An 18,710-nucleotide genomic window follows, 5' to 3' on the forward strand; every position below is an offset into this window, starting at 1 on the left:
TGAATTGCATGCTGTTGTAATTACGATGAGGTATGTGTTGCACTTATGAAAAGATATTGGAGTAAATCCAAAGGTGTTTAAATTAATTTTTTTTTATATATAGTGTTTTAAAAACTAAATTTTGAAGGTTTCTTGAATTTTTATCACCATAGTAAAAATATTTAAATCCGTTACCAATTTTTTTTTTCATCCTTACATAATTTCATGAAAAAAACTATTTTTAATTTTTGTTTACAGATTAACTTCACGGTGATTGAACTGCAAGGTATAAAAATATTTAAAAATGTTTTTCTAAATTATGAAAACTTGAGAAAACTGTTTAAGGGGTAAGGAAAAACAGTATTCTTAATAGGAATATAATTGACTTTATTATTATTTCAAAAATATTACACATACTTTTCATAACTGCCACTTGCAAATCCATTCAATTAAAATAAATAAATAAATAAAGCAGAAACCCTTAAAGTATATATTGTTAAAGCTAACTTTTACTTCCTTATCATTTTATAAGAAACTAGGTGGCCAAAATTTACTCCTTTTACATCCTTTATTTTAATGCTACCTATTAACGTTTGTCTCCTAAATGTTTCTAATTTTGAATGTATCTTAGAAAATAACTATTGGCAACGAAATACGTCTTGTAAATTAAAAGCCAACTTAGAAGACAAATACTGAAACAAACTCATGTTTGGTAGCAACTTTTGCGAAACTAATCGGCATCTCCGTTACAAAAAATAGAAAATCGTAATTCCATTCTTTGTCTGTATATTCCCAATTTTATTTTTTTCAACGGCAGCTTAACACTTAAACTCAAATCAAGTACAGAGGATAGTTTTTATTAGCAGTGCAGCTTTATGATTATTTAAATTGTTTCATTATTGTTTAAAAAATGTCTGCTGTAGTTTAAAGCGGAAAAATAGTTGAACAGTTAGGGTGAATAGTTTTTCACATTATTCTCAATAATATATTCTGTACTGATTTTGTAATCAAAAACTTTTTTTTAAAAGTGATTCAATTGAATCATGATTGCCAGGTCTATTAAAGTGCTAATTAGAAACTTTTTTTCCTCCCATTTATTGCTGAAGCATGGTTTTTACCATTTGTCTTCCTTGAAGATGGCCTTGATTTGTCTTCCTAAAAACCAAACATTCAATTCGTTTTTGAACACTTACTCTCTCAACTTTAGTTTCGAAAACAAACATCCTCCATTATTTTTGGTTTGCAAATCTGATATGTATAGTAAAAACAATCCAAAGCAATTTTCTATATTTATCTCTATATAAGTCAGTTCAGTCATAAAATTTCCGACTTCTGTTATAATAAAGAATGTATGGCCATTATTTAAACTAAAAAGATAAACGAAAGAAAATTCGTACCTAATGACTTTCAAACAAATCGGAACAATTGTTTTTGCTGTATGCTTTAGAAAACCACAACCACACCAACGTCTCAGATGTCCAACTCTTTACATTAATCAAAGAATGTACAAAAGCTAACAGTACTGTAAGAACTAAAAGATCTTATGCTTCTCATCTTTTTAAGTAGACCAAATGACAGGCAAAATAAATGAATTAATATTAAAAACAATAAATTAAATATTTGTATAATCTTATAGATTTTACCCTGTACATATTCCTCTATAAGTATATATTTTGTGTACTACATAATACATTCTTCTCTTAAAATATATAATACTAGAATATAGAAAATCGCTTCCATTTCTGAGAAGTTCATCAAATAAATTTAAGAAATAAGTAGTAAAAGTAGTAGCAAAATTTAAAAGTAAGAAAAAAACATTTTTAGATTAAAATAAACTAAAATAAAAAATTAATTTTATTTGCCAACATCTTCAGCTTTTATGTTGATATTGGTTAAGTTTATAGAAACATTTTCTTGAGCTGTTCTGTAACTGCTTGCGGAATTCTCCCTTTTAATTCCAATAGGTGTTAACCTAAATAATAAAAAAACATACGAATAATATAAATTTGATTTTAAAAACATCTGTACAGTGTGTAAAAAAAATAAGCAGACCACCTTGAATAACTTTTGTCAAAAGAACGAATCTTCAAGTTCTTCGACGACTCAATCTTAATAGTTCGAAGGGGTTACCTTAAGTATGCTAGTTAATTAGTGCAGATTAATGTAGATTAATTTAAATGTAGATTAACTTAAAAACACGATTTTTTTAAAAAAATCGACTGAATATTCAAACTATTTTGCTCAAATTTTGTATTTTGCTATGTAAAATTAAATTTTTTGAAATGATGTAAAAAATTTTATACCCTATAATTCAAAATTTCTCGACTATTATTAAATAAAATAATAAGTTTTTACTAAAAATTATTTTTTGCAAAGAATTATCTTCGCATAAAAAAATTTCATAATTATGTACGAAAATTTTTCCTTTCGCTTAAAAAGTTCTCGAAATGTGGCGAAATAAGCTAAAAATAAAATTAACATTAAAGAACCCGTACTTCGGACCACTCTCTAGGTCTGAAAATAACCACTCTAAACCTGAAACCAACCAATTGAAGTCATCAATTTTTTTTTTTTTTTACTCAAGTATGTTTAGCTAAATTCAGTATGTGTTTAACTAAATTTTAGTCACATATTTATGTTATTTTAATTGCAAATTAACAAGTTAACCCACTGAACTGAAATTAGTGTCTATCGTCATAAAATGGTTAGAAGTTTCATTTTAAAAATTAAAAAAATACCTCGCAGGTTCCTTATTGGGTTCATAAATTTCGCCGAAAATTTACTATCTGATAATACATTTGAACTTTATTTTGATTGATACAGGTAGTCTTATCAAGTGTGTTTACTTTATTGATCGATTTTTTCTGTGCAAAACGAGGCAGGGAATTTTTTTTTATTACATATTTAATTTAATCTACATTTATTTTTTCTTTAACTATACGCTTTTCGAAAATGGAATTGAGGAATGGAAAAATTGGAAATGTTGAACATCAAAAGTTTCTGCATTAACTTCTAGATTTAATGAGTAAGTTAAGTTGATACCATGTTCACACACTTAATCTATTAATGATAATAATTCAGTTGTGCAAAGGCATTTAGTTATCTAAATATGTTATCTCACGCACTTTTAATTAATTTTAGCAATCAAGCAATCAAAGTTTGTGTATGCATTTATTTATATAATAAGTTCAAGCACTTTTCATTGTGTTTATTGATAGGAGAAAAAATTATTTGAAATCAATAGATAGATATTTGTATTAAACTTATATCATTTTAATGTAGTAAATAATTGATGTAGTAAAATACGTTTTAGATAGGAGGAATGCAATCACATATTAAAATGCAATCTTGATGATTAGAAGATCTAACCTTATATTTGCTAATTCGTGAAAACGTTATTTTAAGTTACAAAACACAAACGTTTAAGCCGCTTAATGTCGGGTGTTTCACCAAACCTAGAAATATTTAAGCAAAACTAAAAGCTTTTGCACGCAACTGTAAAACTAGTTTATCTAAAGATCATATCATATTCATCATCATAGGAGAAATTTCTATGTGGTTATAAAAGTTTTTTAGAGTGCTAATTTTTTTCCCTTTTGATTGAAAGAATTATGTGAATAATGGCAACTTTTTATGCGCTCATAATGCGTTAATACAAAACACAGTTATAGTCTAAAATACCAAATTTGTATTTAAAAAATTCAAACTTATGATAGAATTAAACTTACGATTGGTTCAATCCATTTCGGTAAAACTCCAACATGAGGTTTCTCAGGTGGGGATCTTCTCCATTATCTCGAATCATTTCGGGAAAATTTCTATTCTTTCTATAAAAAGTTTATAATATCACATATACAAATCAAAACATAATTGTACATTGTACTACAACTTCTCAATCAGGTACATTAAGTATAATTTTGAGTTTAGAGGTTTTTAATCTGCTTTTTTTTTCACTCGTCATTTTATGATATTTAAATAGCTCGAATTTAACATGCATCAAGTTAAATTGCTCAAAGATGCAGGTTTCGAATTCCTTGACCAAGTATCTAGTGGTACTAAACATAAAGTTAGGGAAATTTTTCCTACTCTTGATTTAGTTATCCACTGAAAGTAAAATATTATCTTTAAAACACAAATTTGTGCTTTATTTATGCAGAAAAAAAATATTATGCGTGTTTTACAAACCATAACAATTTTGCAATAAAAGTTTTCATTTTGAAAGTTTTCCTTTTTTTTTTATAATATAAAAAATTCCAGTTGTATATTCCAATAGCTATTTCTTAAAAAAAAAATATATATATAATTTCTTCATAATGTATAAAACAAGACCAAGCGTTTGTGTTCGTTCATCTAGGGGAGAGTGGGGTCAATTGTAACATTTTTTGCTTAACTATTTTTAACTAACAAAAAATCCAATATATTATTAGTATTAATTGACAGACGAGTAAAGTAGACTATCCTCTACTAGAAAAAAAAATAAGTACCTTATTTTAAATGTTATTATATTAGTTACTAACAATTTTTGACAGTCGTGCACTTGTTACAATTGTCCCCACTTACGGGGTCAATTGTAACAGTTCATAAATTCAACTAAAACATAGTTAATTATACATATTATCATAGTTGTGATATATTTTTTTATTGATCAAAATAATAGTGATATTTTAGAAGTAAAAATAATAATGAGCAGAGACCTAAAAGGTTATTATGCTGTGAAAGGTGGCAAATAAAATAATGCACATGCAACATGATATAGGAAACTATTGGTGGTTCTTAAAGAGTTAAGTAATGGTTTGTAAACATAAGATTATTTATTTTCAGCTGTTATAATCGTCCCCAATACGCCATTTCAACTTCATTAGTTAAAAACAATGCTAGTTAATTAACAAAACTATTTTTTATTGAAATGTTAATTAAGGTGTCCACTTACATATTCGGTTAATAATTTTTATTTGTTTAAACAAAATTACTTTGTTACAATATAATATTCTAATACCAAAAAAAGTACTTACGTAGCGTGAAAATATCTTTTGTGATGTAACTCTTTCAAAAGTACATAAAAATGGTTGCCAACAGGGGTATGCATGTAGATTTATTAAATATATCTTGTGTGCCACCTAGGAACCAAATCTAGAACCCGAAACTCGAAATTTTTGCTCTGTTACAATCATGCCCTGTTACAATTGACCCCACTCTTCCCTTCTCATTCTCAAAATTGTGAACTGATTGTACATTCTCCAATATTATAATTATTGAAGTAGGATGTGTAAACTAAAGATCATGACACTGAAAATTGAAATGATTTGAAAACGATAATTTAAAAATATTCAATAATGATAGTTGAATTGATTTCGATAATGACGATATTGTAGAAACATTACTTTTTAATATAATAGTATTATAACGTAGAGAAGAAATTATGATTTTAGGTACACAGGACATTAAATAAAAATAATGGTTTGAGATTAGAAAAATATTTTACTATATGCTTCAATCAGTGATAAGGTTTAAAGAAACAGAAGAAATCATATCAAACCTAAGCACACTGACGTATAAATCATCTAATAAGATTTGAACTCCCAGCACTTTCTGAAAATCATAAAAAATTGAATAAATAAGTGAATAAATAACAACGAGTATTTAACTTACATTCCTAAATTAGACTGTTTTTTTTTTGTTGAGCGAAATGCATGCAAAATTAAAAAAAAAAATTCAAAATGTTTTAAAAATTAAAAAATATAAAACAATTTAAGGTTACGTACTTCTATTATATCGTCAGTTTCTTCAACTCGAATTTGGTATACCCGTCTAAAAAAGACATTAATCATAATCAATATTAAGGACAATTAACATCAATAAATTTCAATGTAAAATAAGAATATTTTAATTAAGAAGTAATATAGAATGTTATATAGTTGAGAAATATTAACGTATTAAATTTCGATTTTTTAAAAACAGAAGAAAAAATAGGGGGGAGGGGAATGAGACAAAACAATAGTTTTACTTTGACGGCTGACCAAAGATTTTTGATAAGAAAAAAATAACTATTTTCCAATTTATTGGAGAAGTTAAATCACTTGCCAAACCTCTTGATTGCTTCTCGTTCATCATTATTTTTCTCCCTTCAAAGTTGCTATTTTCCACAAAAACTAAGAACATAAATGTTTTTAAAAAATATGTAAGTATAGTAATTTTATATTAGAGCATTTTGTTAATATGTTAATGGGGACGAAATAAATGATAGCCTAGCTTTAAAACATAATCAGTTGAACTTTTAAAAAAAATTCACTTAAAGTAAACAGATGGTATGATTCAACAAGAGATAAATGAGAAGCAATTTTACTTGTTAACAAGACTCGCACTATTTTAACAGTTCATCTGCGAGCTTTTTATTTTAGGCAAAGCTAAAAATGCGTGTTTTAAAAATGGACACAGTTTACAACTTGTATTTAAAAAAAATGGACATGGCTAAAAATGCGTATTCAAGAAAATGGACACAGTTCAAAATGCGTAGTTAAGAAAATGGGCATAGTTCAAAAGGCAACTTTTCGCTTCATTTACATGTATTCAGATTTCAAAAATATTGATTGGTATTTAAAAACTTAAGTTTTTACAAGTATCACGTATATTTACAACCACTTTTATAAAATTATAAATGCCCATTTATTGAGAATTCTTTTGAAAAAAGACCAAATTAAAAAATATATATCGTGTCCATTATCCTAAATATGCTTTTTCGATATATTTAATAAAAAAACGTAGCAAGATCTGTTGGCATCACCTGATGCGGAGTTTAAATATGACCCCTTTGTCCATGAAAATTTATAGGAAGCAATTTTTTTTCTCAATTAGGTTTCTAATAAAGTTAAAAGTTTTAATTTTTTTCTAAACAATTTTGTATGAATAACAAAAAAGGCAATCTATTTTATTAATTATCCAGTATAATGTACAGAGCATTCGCTTTTCACTGTAATGCCTAGGTACGAATCCCAGCTGTGGCTGATTTATACGAATTCTGCTTCCGACTTGCATCGACCACGGTGCTGACGTAAAAAAAAAAAAAAAAAACATTCTTAGTGGTAGACGGATCATGGGTTTGAATCTTCTTGTTATCGGACTATCGGTGGTGGTTATCGTGGTTTTTCCGCCATGTAACGCAAATGCGGGTTTAATCAAAAAGTCCTCAGCGAAGGCTTGTTTGTCCCAATGTTTGATCCAGGAGTTCTCTTGTCTTCTGGGTTGGGTTTAAAATTACAAGGCTATGGAGTTGAGCTTTGATATTCGTAAACTCAGAATTGGGTCGTCAGTTATAAAACAGATGTTTACGGTATAAATAAGCAATACTGTTTTCGATAAATAGATAACTTAGTGTATAAAATATGTAAAATAACATAATTTAATGAAAACTGAATAAAAATATTAAAACCGTGATAAAATTAAAATGATAAGAATAAAATTATCCATATTATAAGTCAGAAGTTTATGACATAGAAATTACGCGTTTCAATATTGCGAGTCTCTTAATCAGTATAATAAAACTTTAAAATATTTTTATTGTGCTGATGAACGTCCTTCCAGCATCTTGTGTGTTAAATTCTGAATTCAAAATGATAAAGACGTAGCCGAAATTGATTGATTGAATACAAAAGCAAACTAAATAAAATCAAATGCTAAGAAAATCAAAAATTAAACATTTATAATGAAAGAATAATATTAGAATGAAAAAAATAATTTTTTTGAACGGAATATGCCAAACAAAGAAAAGTATTATGCAAAATTTTAAAACAAAATAGTACTCAGAAAAAATTATGAAATAAATTATTATGAAAAATTTTGAATTAATTGCGAGGATCCTCCCAAAAGTTATGTAACAGGTCAACAACACTGTTACAATTGTATATTCTTAAATGTTTGCAGTAAATTGAACTGAAAATGTTAAAATGGAAACAAATGAAATGTCTGAAATAAAAACACACTACACTATTATAAAGAACTCAGAAAACCATTATTTTCTAGCTATTCAGCATAAAGTAAGATTGACTAAACGGTTTCTGCTCTCTTATACAACATTCGATTTGATGGTTGAAGTTCATATGAATTATTTCATGTTTTTACTAATAATAATTGCAAATTAAATGCAACAAAACATAAAGAAATTTGCCACTTTCTCAAATTTAGTACCGGGGAATAAATAATTAGATTTAATTTAGCCTAAATAAAAACTTGGTGTAATTAAAGTGATAAGTTCAAGCGATCTGCAGCAAAACATTTTTGTCACCCTTTCACCTTTGGGCACGCCACCGATCACAATTGTTATTGCACTATGAATTGTTATTACACAAATGTTACACACTATGAAGCATATGTAACAATTTAATTAAAATTCACAAAAAAAAACAAAATAATAAACAATTATTAATACAAAAATTAGCAATTAATGCTAAAAAACAATTAATAACCATAAAAAGCAAGCTAACAATAAATAACTAGCAAAAAAATCAACAGTCCTGGTTAAACTAATATCTTACAACCTATAAGTTATTTGTCATTTAATCTGCAATAACAGAAGTCCCACTGATCCTACTTTAAGTTGAATTACGCGTATAACTGAGACATTGCAAAATGTGTTTTCTTTTCAATGTAAATAAAGAGTTTTGAGTTGATAGTATTTAGTATTATTATTTTCCCAATAATCATGAAGTCAAAATTATTTGACGGCACGTCTGTGATTTCATTAAACATTTTTTTAGAAAAAATGTCACGTTGGTGTATAAAGGTTCGCCACCCCTATCCTACGCCACTGTCGATTATCTGCTGACGTATGAATACAATGTTGAGATTTTGATCCATATGCATAGTTTTGGAGTAATTATATAGTATGTTTTGGCAGTTTTATTTTATTTAATTATTTATTTATTTGATGTAAAGGAGAAACGATCAGCAATATCTCTCTACTTTCATTTAAAAAAAAATTATTTTGACTATTGAAATCAGGAAACTCGTCGTTGATATTTATGTAAACTAATATTGAGAGATCTTTAAATATCCACTAATGACCCTTCGTTTGATGTAATTTTTTTCTCTCGTTTGAGAAGAAGCAAATTTTTTGAAGATGCGGAAAGACAGGAAAAAAAGTTGTTTAAAATATTTAAAATATAGCATAAGAACGTGAAAAGTAAGTAGGAAGCGAATTCCCTAGTATATAAAAGAAAAGAAATAAGCCATAAAAAATTTTTTATTCCATAGCAAGAAACTCATATCGTATCACTTTTTAACCTGTACTTAATTAGTAAAATAAAAAATATTTTTTTTCAAAATTGCTTTATTTGGCTGATTTCCATATATTTTACTGATAAAAACTCAGGATTTAGGAATTTTTCGTAAACAGGTTTTCGTGAGTTTTTTCCACTTACACCTATTAAGTGCAATTCTCTTTCAAAGTCTCTTTCTTTACAAAGTCAATTATTAATTTTCATTCCCTTTTTTTAATTGGGAGGAGATGATCCTCTACTGCATGTTATTTATTTTTTTCTTTTGTCATTGTATCTAAGTAACCAAGCCATTTAATATAAAAGATTTTGATTATTTTGGTTTGTTATTATCATTACATTTTTTTCAGACTTCGGTATTGTATCGAAAAATCATTAAATTAAATGGGTCAAAAAAAATCTTTCAAACATTTTTTTTTCTTCAAACATTAGTTGTAGGTTTTTTTTCAATTTTTTTAAGTTTCCCTCCTTCATTATCATATGCAACAGAAAGTTTTTAGTGCAACATTTACCATTTTAATAAATATTAGTTAACGCAAACTAATTTCTTACTTACGATTTTATGGAATCCTTCCTATTTCTCTTCTTAATTTGCTTGTTGACCTACAAGAAAGTAAGCTGGTATTTACAACGCAATTTATGTAAATAAATAAGATAATGACAAGTTATAAGTTATAAACAAGTGATAATGTCAAGAGTTGGAAATGAAATAAAAAAACTTGGACATTATGCAATCTAGATATGCGATACATTAATAATATTACAATGCATTGATAATTGTTATGATAAATGAAGATTATGGGGGGAAAATGGTTTATATTCATAAGAACTGATTCTGAGAAAAAAAGAATTTCGCCCTTTGACAGATGCCCTTTTTCAACAGAACTTCTCACCTTCATTGTATTAACAACTCTTGGGTAGAACAAATTTTCTGTGTTATTGATTTGTCAAAACTTAGTAATTCCTCAAAATGCAACAAATGACGATCAAATTGTCATTTTTGTGAAAAATGGAATCACATTAAGAATATGAATTCATTTTCTTACTTATAATATATTATTATTATTTAAAACTTTTATTTCCTTATTAATCACGAACAGGGGAATTTTTTTCTCATTATCTGAAGAATAACTTAGATGAGGTGGGGGGGGGGCAACATATGTGATCGTAATTTTGTTTGTGACTACAAAGCATGTGCTAAGATAACTTAGCTTATTATTTTCCAAAAATAAGCATTTGCAACTGGTTTGAGGAAGAGGACAGTCAAATATATTAATAAAAAAATGGTCTTACTTTTGTTTTTCTGTAGACTCGGCGTCGTTTATTCTTTGCTTCACTTTTTTGTTCCTATAAAAGAGCCGATAATAATAGTTTATAAGCTTCATATAACGACTATTAAATTTCAAATTAAACTATATTAACGGCTTAGAAAGAAGGCAATTTTTATCATAATTAAACAAGATTATTTTATAAAAAAAATAAATTCAAACATGTAGTAGAACTTATAAGAAGGATAAAAAAAAATAAAAAAAAGCTTACTGTGAAATTTGAAGCAAATGCGTATTTCAAATAATTCTGGAACTTCTTATTACTCTCCAGTTCTTTTATTCTTGGAGACCTCCTCAAGACATTCTGCTAAAAAAAATTTTTTTTTTAATAAAAATTTTGAACTTTGTTCAAAGTACCTTGAACTGTGGATAAAAAAATTACGGTACTTTTCAGTTAGCCACGAAGGAAGTCGTCAAATGATTCAGACCTGAGCCAAAATAATAATAGTTATAATAAAAAATCCCACTTTAATTTACTGTATATTTATATTGTTGAATGCTTTCGGTTTAGATTGACAGTCACTTTGTTTTGTTGATTGACTTGAAAAAAATAGTTGGAGGCGTTTTCACGTGGCTAATTGTAAAGTATGAAAATTACATTGTGATAATGTTATTTATTAAATTTTTATACCGACAAATAAGCAAATCCTATTTAAAAATATGTCAATAAGAATGAGTAAGTGGCGATTTTGTAGGGATAATTTTTTCTTGCTCAATGGCGTTTTTAAGGCATTAAAAAAGGGCGTTTTCCTTTGATATATAAATAAATGTTATTTAATTAATAATTATGGTTAAGATCTCTGAATCTAACTGCATCATCTCATTTAGATCAAATATGCTTACTATTATTTTGAGATAAATAGTTTTAAGATACACTTGAAAAAAATCTATGCACTTACGCTTTTCGCGAGTTTTTAACGGAATGCTTTTGTTCGTTTTCCCAAATTTCTTCTTAATTAAATAAAACTACAGCAAGTAGCTTATTTAATTGAGTCCTAAAGATTCCATGTATTTAAGATTTTATTACAAAATATTTCTTAATGATAATTATTTGAATTGTGGTAGAAAAAATTATTCCGAAGCTAAATATTTTAGAAGAATATGGAAATTCCAACACTTGAGTTGCAAGAACAATTCCATTAAAATGTTATGAAGAAGCAGGAAAATTTTTTTCAAGTATAAATTTATAGGTAAATTTTGTTAAGTAAAAAAAAAATTGGTTTCAATGAGAGTCGGATAAAATTTGGATATTCTCGCACAACTTGTTCGTCCGTAGCTTTGATACAGAAAAATCAAGAGCAGAAGTAGGTCAGTACAAATATTTAAACCCAATTTTACAGTTTTCATTGATGCATAATTTTTTTAACATACTTCTAAAATTGATAAAACGATTTATTCAATTTGCTGCACCTATTTTACCGTTTGAAAATGCTTTTTATCAAAAAGTGATTTTCGTGTAATGAATAATATAAAAAATATATATATATATATATCCATAGCAAAGAAAAGGATGTAAATTTCTTTTCACTTGCTTAATAAATGTAAAATAAATTCAACAAAATGTTGATTGTTTGTTTATGGTACTAACACTAGTATGTTAAATTGTCCGTGTAAATTGTTTCAACAAAAATTTCTTTTACTGTTAAAATAACGAACAACATCCCAATAAAAACACCATTAAGCACAATTATAACCTCATAAAAAACTATTTGCCGAAAATAACTAGTGTTACACTTTAATTTATCTTATTTAGTATAATAAATAATCTAAATTTAAGATATATTAATATTTTGTAAATTATAATTAAATTATTTTATTCTGGAACCTTATTTTGAAACTTGTTCCTTGATTTCTGATTGGTCATACATACATCTGCTCGTGATCATGACCTTAGACAAAGTACAGCCGATTCTGACTCCATTAACTATATTCCATTTAACTCTACCTTTATCAATCCTATCCGCGTATTCATTCATAAAGAAGGATTTTGTTTTTCAGATTCAAAGTTCCTAAATTGAAGAATTATTCCAAGTTTCAAGTGTACCAATCTGTTTAAGAGAGGTAATGCTTAAAAATATTTCTCTCTCCTGGTCTTCTTATTTCCTGTTATTTTTTTATTTTTTATGCAACTAGAATATCAAAACAGAATTTCTTTATTATTAAAATAATGCTAGAAAGTATATAAAATACGATCTTTTTAACTTTATCCAGTTCTTAATAATAGTAAAACTTCAAAGGATTTTCCAATAATTAAACTAAAAAGGATTTTCAAATGTAAAAATATGAACGAAATAATTAATTTAGAATGAATGTCTAACTAACGAAGAATTCGTTTACTGAAAAATGTATTAATAGCGGTAACTCAATAAATTTTCAATGAAAACTAAGAAAATCTAACAATAATTTGTATTCACCTCAACTTCTATTGTTTCTCAGTTGTATTACCACCGATTTTCAAATATTTTTCTTAGTATGTTCGATTTGAAGTGCTATTTCGTTTTTATAAGTTGTATAAACATGTATATATGGTTGGAAGTATACAAATTGTGCTAATTACATTTTAAAATAAATTTTCATTAATAGTTATACTATTATTTGAGGCTTGATTTGGTTTTTTGAGACAATATTCTGAAATAAATGTATATACATATATAAATCCAATTTTAATTCAGAATTGGTTTGCCACTGGATTTCGATTTTCTTATCAAAAAACATATTTCTTCCAGCAAGATAGTAAAAGACATTTTGAAAAAAACCTAAAGAAATTTAAAAAGAATGAAGTTTGAAGATTATACAATTGGTTTTTTAGAATTTTAAAACATGACAAATTTTTTATTGAGTGCAATAAAATACATGAATTCGTTTTAAGTCTTAATATAACATTTCAAAGCTAGTTTTGCTTCAGAAAATTTTCTTGTTATAATTTATTTTAAACTTTTTTAAAAAACTTACTAGTCCTGAAACGTAAACTTTGTTTAGATATTTTATTCGTCTTCTGTCCTGAATCTAGTAATTTTCTATTTTGCTTAGCACTATTGTAAAGATTCGTTAGAAAAGGATGCGTTGTTTACTTAAAGATAACACTAGTATACTTTGGTACTTAATTTCGTAAATAGCAATTAATATTGAAAAATTAATATATTGTTTAATATTTTAGATTTTCAATGGAATTCTCTAATTAATAAGATAGCTACTGAAGATGGTAAAATCCGATCATTTGATTCAAAGTAGTTATGGCCAATTCATTTTTTCATTTGCAGACTAGTACTTGATATAGCCCAAAAGATATATCTTTTTAGTATCTGTACCAGTGGATTGTTTAATTTATTTCGCAGGCGAGGAATGCATATCTGCATCTTTCGATTTTCCTCTGCAATTTTCTTTATTAACACCGAATGCATTAAAAAGCATTTCGTGGGTTCGAGTTTATCACATTATGTAATGTTTTTATTCTACATTATTAATTTTACTAATTCATATATTAATTTTTTCAAAATAGTAGGAGAAAGTAATATTTTTATTTATTTATTTTGCTAGATACTGGCAATGAATTTCACCATTAGAATAGATTAAGAAAAATGTTAAAGGTGGGAGTGCTTAGCAATGGCCCTTAACTTAACGAAACATCAGTGTAGGGAATACCGAGGAAGTGTCTAATCCTTAAAATTTTAATAATGTGAGAATTTTGGATTGATAAAAATTGATCTGATGGTATATTAAATTCCGTAGATACCAGTTGATGTTTGACAAAAACAGTAAAATAAAATATTTAAAATAGAAATCAAACAAAACATTTCCTTTTCAATCTCAAATTATTATTTTGTACGTTTTATGAAAGAACGAAAAAAAGACAGAAAACCTTTGAAATATATACTTTAATTAGAGAATTATTGCAATTCTCACAGAATTCAACAGAAACTAAGATCTGATCATTATCGAAAATATCACAAGACAAATTTTGTGTGAACTGAAAAAAATCATAAGAAATCTTTGTTCAAACTTAATTCACCTTAAAGATATTCAAAATGTCTGAGTGTAAAAATTCTTAATATATTCTTAAAAATCTTAAGATGTTTTAAGGTAACATTAGTTCAGGAAACTTTCTTAAGACAAACTTAATTCATCCTAAAGGTATTCAAAATGTCTCCAAAAATTCTTAAGATATTTTGGAGATAGAGTTAAATCTTAAGAAATTCTTCAAACTTTTGAAGAATTTCTTAAGAAAAGGATATTTTTAGTGGGGTGAAATGCTAATAGTTGAAAAAAATTTCTAATATCCTCAGCTGCTTTTTTCCACCTTCACATTTCTCCTTTGAAAACCCGAGTGTTAACATTATGGAATTGTCTTTTCCCTTAATGTTCGTGTAATCATAAGATTTAAAAGAGTAATATTTTTTTTAAACATTTACAAGCACTCAATCAGCTTGCGTTTCTTCTTCTGATAAAGATGTAAAAAAAAGAAATTAATACTTGTGAAAAATTAATATTTGGGAAAAGAACTTTTCATAATATATTTTACAAATTAAAATATTCATATATTTGATAGACATAATCATATTTTAATAATAATTTCTTTCGTTTTATGCGTTTTTGCTTAAAATGCAAGTGAGAACAATAATAAACTATTAAAAAAAAAAATAAAAAGAGAGAGAGAAAAAATATATTATACTTGGCTTAGATGTGAATAAACCCGCAGTTCAGGCTTTATTCGTGAATTTTTCACTTGTTAGAACATATTTATAAACAATGAAATGATTTTTAAGAATAATGATTTTAAACTCTATTAGCTTCCCATAATTAACAAAAATATGCACATAAGATGAAGAAAATTAGTGCAATCGAATGTATTTTATTATATTGCAATGATCGATTTAAATTCAGAAAGAAAAAAAAAATCAATTTTGTGTTTCGGGAGATCTTTTCGTTTGCTACAGGATTGAAAGTAGTCTAAATTGTTTTTAACCATTAATAATAATTAAATGGTGGCAATGTTCTTTTAAGTTTTTCTCAGTGGCTCATACTTAATTTTGACAGCCATTTTATAATTAATTATAGCATGTAACTTAAATGCAAGCCCGAAATTAGCTAATGAAGATAAATTAAACACACAACATCCCATTTCTATAATACCAACATCTATTTTCTATAATATCAAATATTCAATTATAACAAAAACCTCATTCCTTTAAATAAACAATTATCACTAAATGATAATTGCAGGCCTTGTAGTAGGCTAGAAAAAAAATTAAGAGAAAAAAAAAATTAGGACATTTTTTGGAACAACAGTATTTGGGTACCAGACGATACAGCTTATAAATAAGGCAAAGAATAAACTGAAAAAAGTATAATTTGTTCAAATTAAGTATAATAAAGGCAAATTTCAATGTAAAAGGTGTATAAAATAAACTATATTTAATTTCAGAATTACTTGTTTAGAAAATAACAGTTTTCCGCATAATTCAATTAATAGAGCACGGAATAATTCCTAATAATTGAGGTCAATTATTAGGAATAATTCCTAATAATTGAGGTCAATTATTACGAATCAATTATTGATAAAATTGAATCAATTATCAATTATTGATTAAAAAAATTTATAATACTATTGGATTAAAAAAAACATATTAATTAGTTAATTTTCTTTCATAGCAATATTTAATTAAAATTTGTTATAGAGTTCTCGATATTCTTAATAAATAATTTCATAATAGGGTTTAAATAATTTCGGAATAAAAACAGAGAATATACCGCTTTACATTTTTGCACAAATTAAAGTAATTTAATTGATAATCCCTCAATTCAGTGTTTAAAAATTCTATTATAAGATAGTTGCATTTTGTTGACTAGAATCCTTTTTAAAATCAGGTAAAGTAGATAAATTAATCATTGCAAAACTACATAACTTTAACCTGCATTTTCTTACAATAATAAATGTAAGCGTATGACACCTGAATTCATCACCACCATAAAAATTTTATAATGTAAAAATTGTTAATTGAGCTTTTCGTAAAATGACTGAATTCCCAAAAAGTTTGAAACAATGAATATTGCGGGTACGGATATATGCAATAACAATGTCTATGATTAGTGGAGGAACTCTAAATTTGAACTATCAAATTTTGCGACTTTTACTAGCATTATTAAGTAAAATATATTGAATTGAAAATGCAAATCTTTCGATTCTCAAAATCGATTATTTTAAAATCCACATTTGTATCGTAGAAAATTGAATGTTCTAAACACACGATAGCTAAAAATGAGGTCATGTCTATAAGATGAAATTTATTTCATCTGGAAAATCAGTACAATCACGAACGGTCAAATCTTTTTTGATTCAAATGTTTAAGCATTAGGAACAACAAAATAGTTACAACTAGAACATGCGATAGAACAAAAATAGAAGGAGCTAAATTAAGTTGATTTCGTAAGATCAAATTTCCCTAACTATAAGATCATATTTTCAAAAATACAATGAATTTATTTATTACACATACATAACTTACCACATTCTCCATTCTAAACTACTTATTATGAGAAGTGCACGAAGATAACGTTTAGGCGGCAAAATGATAATTTTTATTAAATTCTACGAACAACAGTTGCCAATAAATGATCTTAATTCACATATTTCAATAATATTAGCTTTTACTTTCTAAAAAATATAAAAATATTATAAATGCAAACGATAATAAGTAAATGCAAGCGATAATAAATTGCAACATGAAAATGAATCTGCTGCACGGACGGGACGTACGATATTAGTGGCCCTCTAATGATTAAATGTATTTTTAATTCGACACACTCAAAGGACGGCCGGTGGTTTTATGTTTATGTCATGATCTTATGTCCCTGCTTTTAATCCTAGCTATGATATCACGTTTACAAAGGTTCCCAACGTGGTTTCTATCCCCACTAGGTTCTAGTGGGACATTAGGATTGTCTAGAACAGAGGTGGGGAGCCTATTTACAGTTATAAAGATGGTCGAGGTTCAGGGCCGGATTTAAGCTTGGTGGGGCCCTAAGCTACTGAAAATGATGGGGCCCTTATAAGTTCAATTCCATTTCCATACACCTAAAGTAAACTGTCATTATTTTTTATTGTTAAGCATTAATATTATATTTTTAAAAAATTTGATAATATTACTTTATTGTTAAATATATTGATTGTGATGAGACTATAATGTAGAACCTTTCTTTTATTGCACATATTTTTTGAACGAGGGAAAAAAATTACGAAAGAAACACATTTTAAGCACAGAGTAAAAATTTGGCGTGCTGGAAGGGCCACTATATATTTAACAGAGTTTTTTTTTTTTTTAAATTAATTTTGAATATATATTTTATTTGCAATTTTTAATGATTTTTGCGAATTTTTTTCTCAATAGTTTTTCTTTACGTCGCATTTCGCTTTTCTGCTCAAAATCTATAAGACTTAGAAACATGAAATTTTGAATGTGTGTAGAAAATATGCAAAGAGTTAGAAAGAATAGAAGAAAGTACAATATGATTATTAGTTTTGTTTTTTTATAACCGCCGTTGAACAACCGACTCAATTTTGAGTCTGCGGCTACCAATGTTTAACTCCGTAGCCTTGTAATTTTGAACCCAATCCAGAAGACAAGGGAACTGCTGGATCAATACCTAGAGGTATTTATTTGTTATGAAAACTTGGAGGACTTTGTGATCCCTTCAGATTTAACATGCCCCAGTCACCATTTTATACAAGGGTATTCTACTGCCGGCTGGATTCAAAGTCCCATTCTCACGAACACGAGTCCAACGCCCTATCAACCAGGCTATCCCGGCCAAATTTATTAGTTTATTTTATAGCAGTCATAGCACAGCCGACCCAATTTCGAGTTTACGACTACTCGTATTCAACTCCGTAGCCTTGTCATTTTGAACCCAATCCAGCAGTCCCTACACTCTGGAACAGTTGAGGGCCGTTATATTTATACTGTTTGTAAAAATAAAAAGAACATTTCGTAAGCTGATATTACTTAATTGATATCTTCTTCTTCATTATTTTTGTTTTCTTTTTAATTGTTTTAAGTACATTTGTTAAATTTTAGTACAAGATTAAAAATTGTCATTATTTATGTAAATTTTCGGCTTATATTTTTAAGGATTTATT

General features: G+C 27.0%; 1 protein-coding gene across 2 annotated transcripts; it reads right to left on the minus strand.

Annotated features, from left to right (window-relative positions):
* Positions 1-342: 342 nt before the first annotated feature.
* LOC107445476 (uncharacterized) lies at positions 343-17,286 on the minus strand. 2 transcript variants are annotated; one of them, XM_016059872.5, is made up of 8 exons: positions 17,080-17,286; positions 10,788-10,880; positions 10,542-10,595; positions 9,805-9,851; positions 5,742-5,787; positions 5,516-5,568; positions 3,708-3,806; positions 343-1,951 (listed from the first exon to the last, which is right to left on the minus strand). In XM_016059872.5, the coding sequence occupies exons 1-8, from the start codon at positions 17,089-17,091 to the stop codon at positions 1,834-1,836; spliced, it is 522 nt and encodes a 173-aa protein (XP_015915358.1). In that variant the 5' UTR covers positions 17,092-17,286; the 3' UTR covers positions 343-1,833. The 2 variants fall into 2 exon arrangements, with proteins under 2 accessions (XP_015915358.1, XP_087007859.1); XM_087151733.1 differs by having other exon boundaries at positions 10,788-10,883; positions 17,080-17,212.
* Between the last annotated feature and the right edge of the window lie 1,424 nt (positions 17,287-18,710).

Source organism: Parasteatoda tepidariorum, chromosome 9 (genome assembly GCF_982258835.1).
Source record: "Parasteatoda tepidariorum strain Cologne lab strain chromosome 9, Ptep-v5.0, whole genome shotgun sequence".
NCBI lineage: Eukaryota > Metazoa > Arthropoda > Arachnida > Araneae > Theridiidae > Parasteatoda > Parasteatoda tepidariorum.

Coding starts and splice junctions, on each gene's coding strand:
- LOC107445476 (XM_087151733.1), bottom strand. Junction 9,852..10,541: donor GAGTCTACAGAAAAACAAAA/GTAAGACCATTT, acceptor ACTTTCTTGTAG/GTCAACAAGCAAATTAAGAA. Junction 1,952..3,707: donor CGAAATGGATTGAACCAATC/GTAAGTTTAATT, acceptor TTTATTATTTAG/GTTAACACCTATTGGAATTA.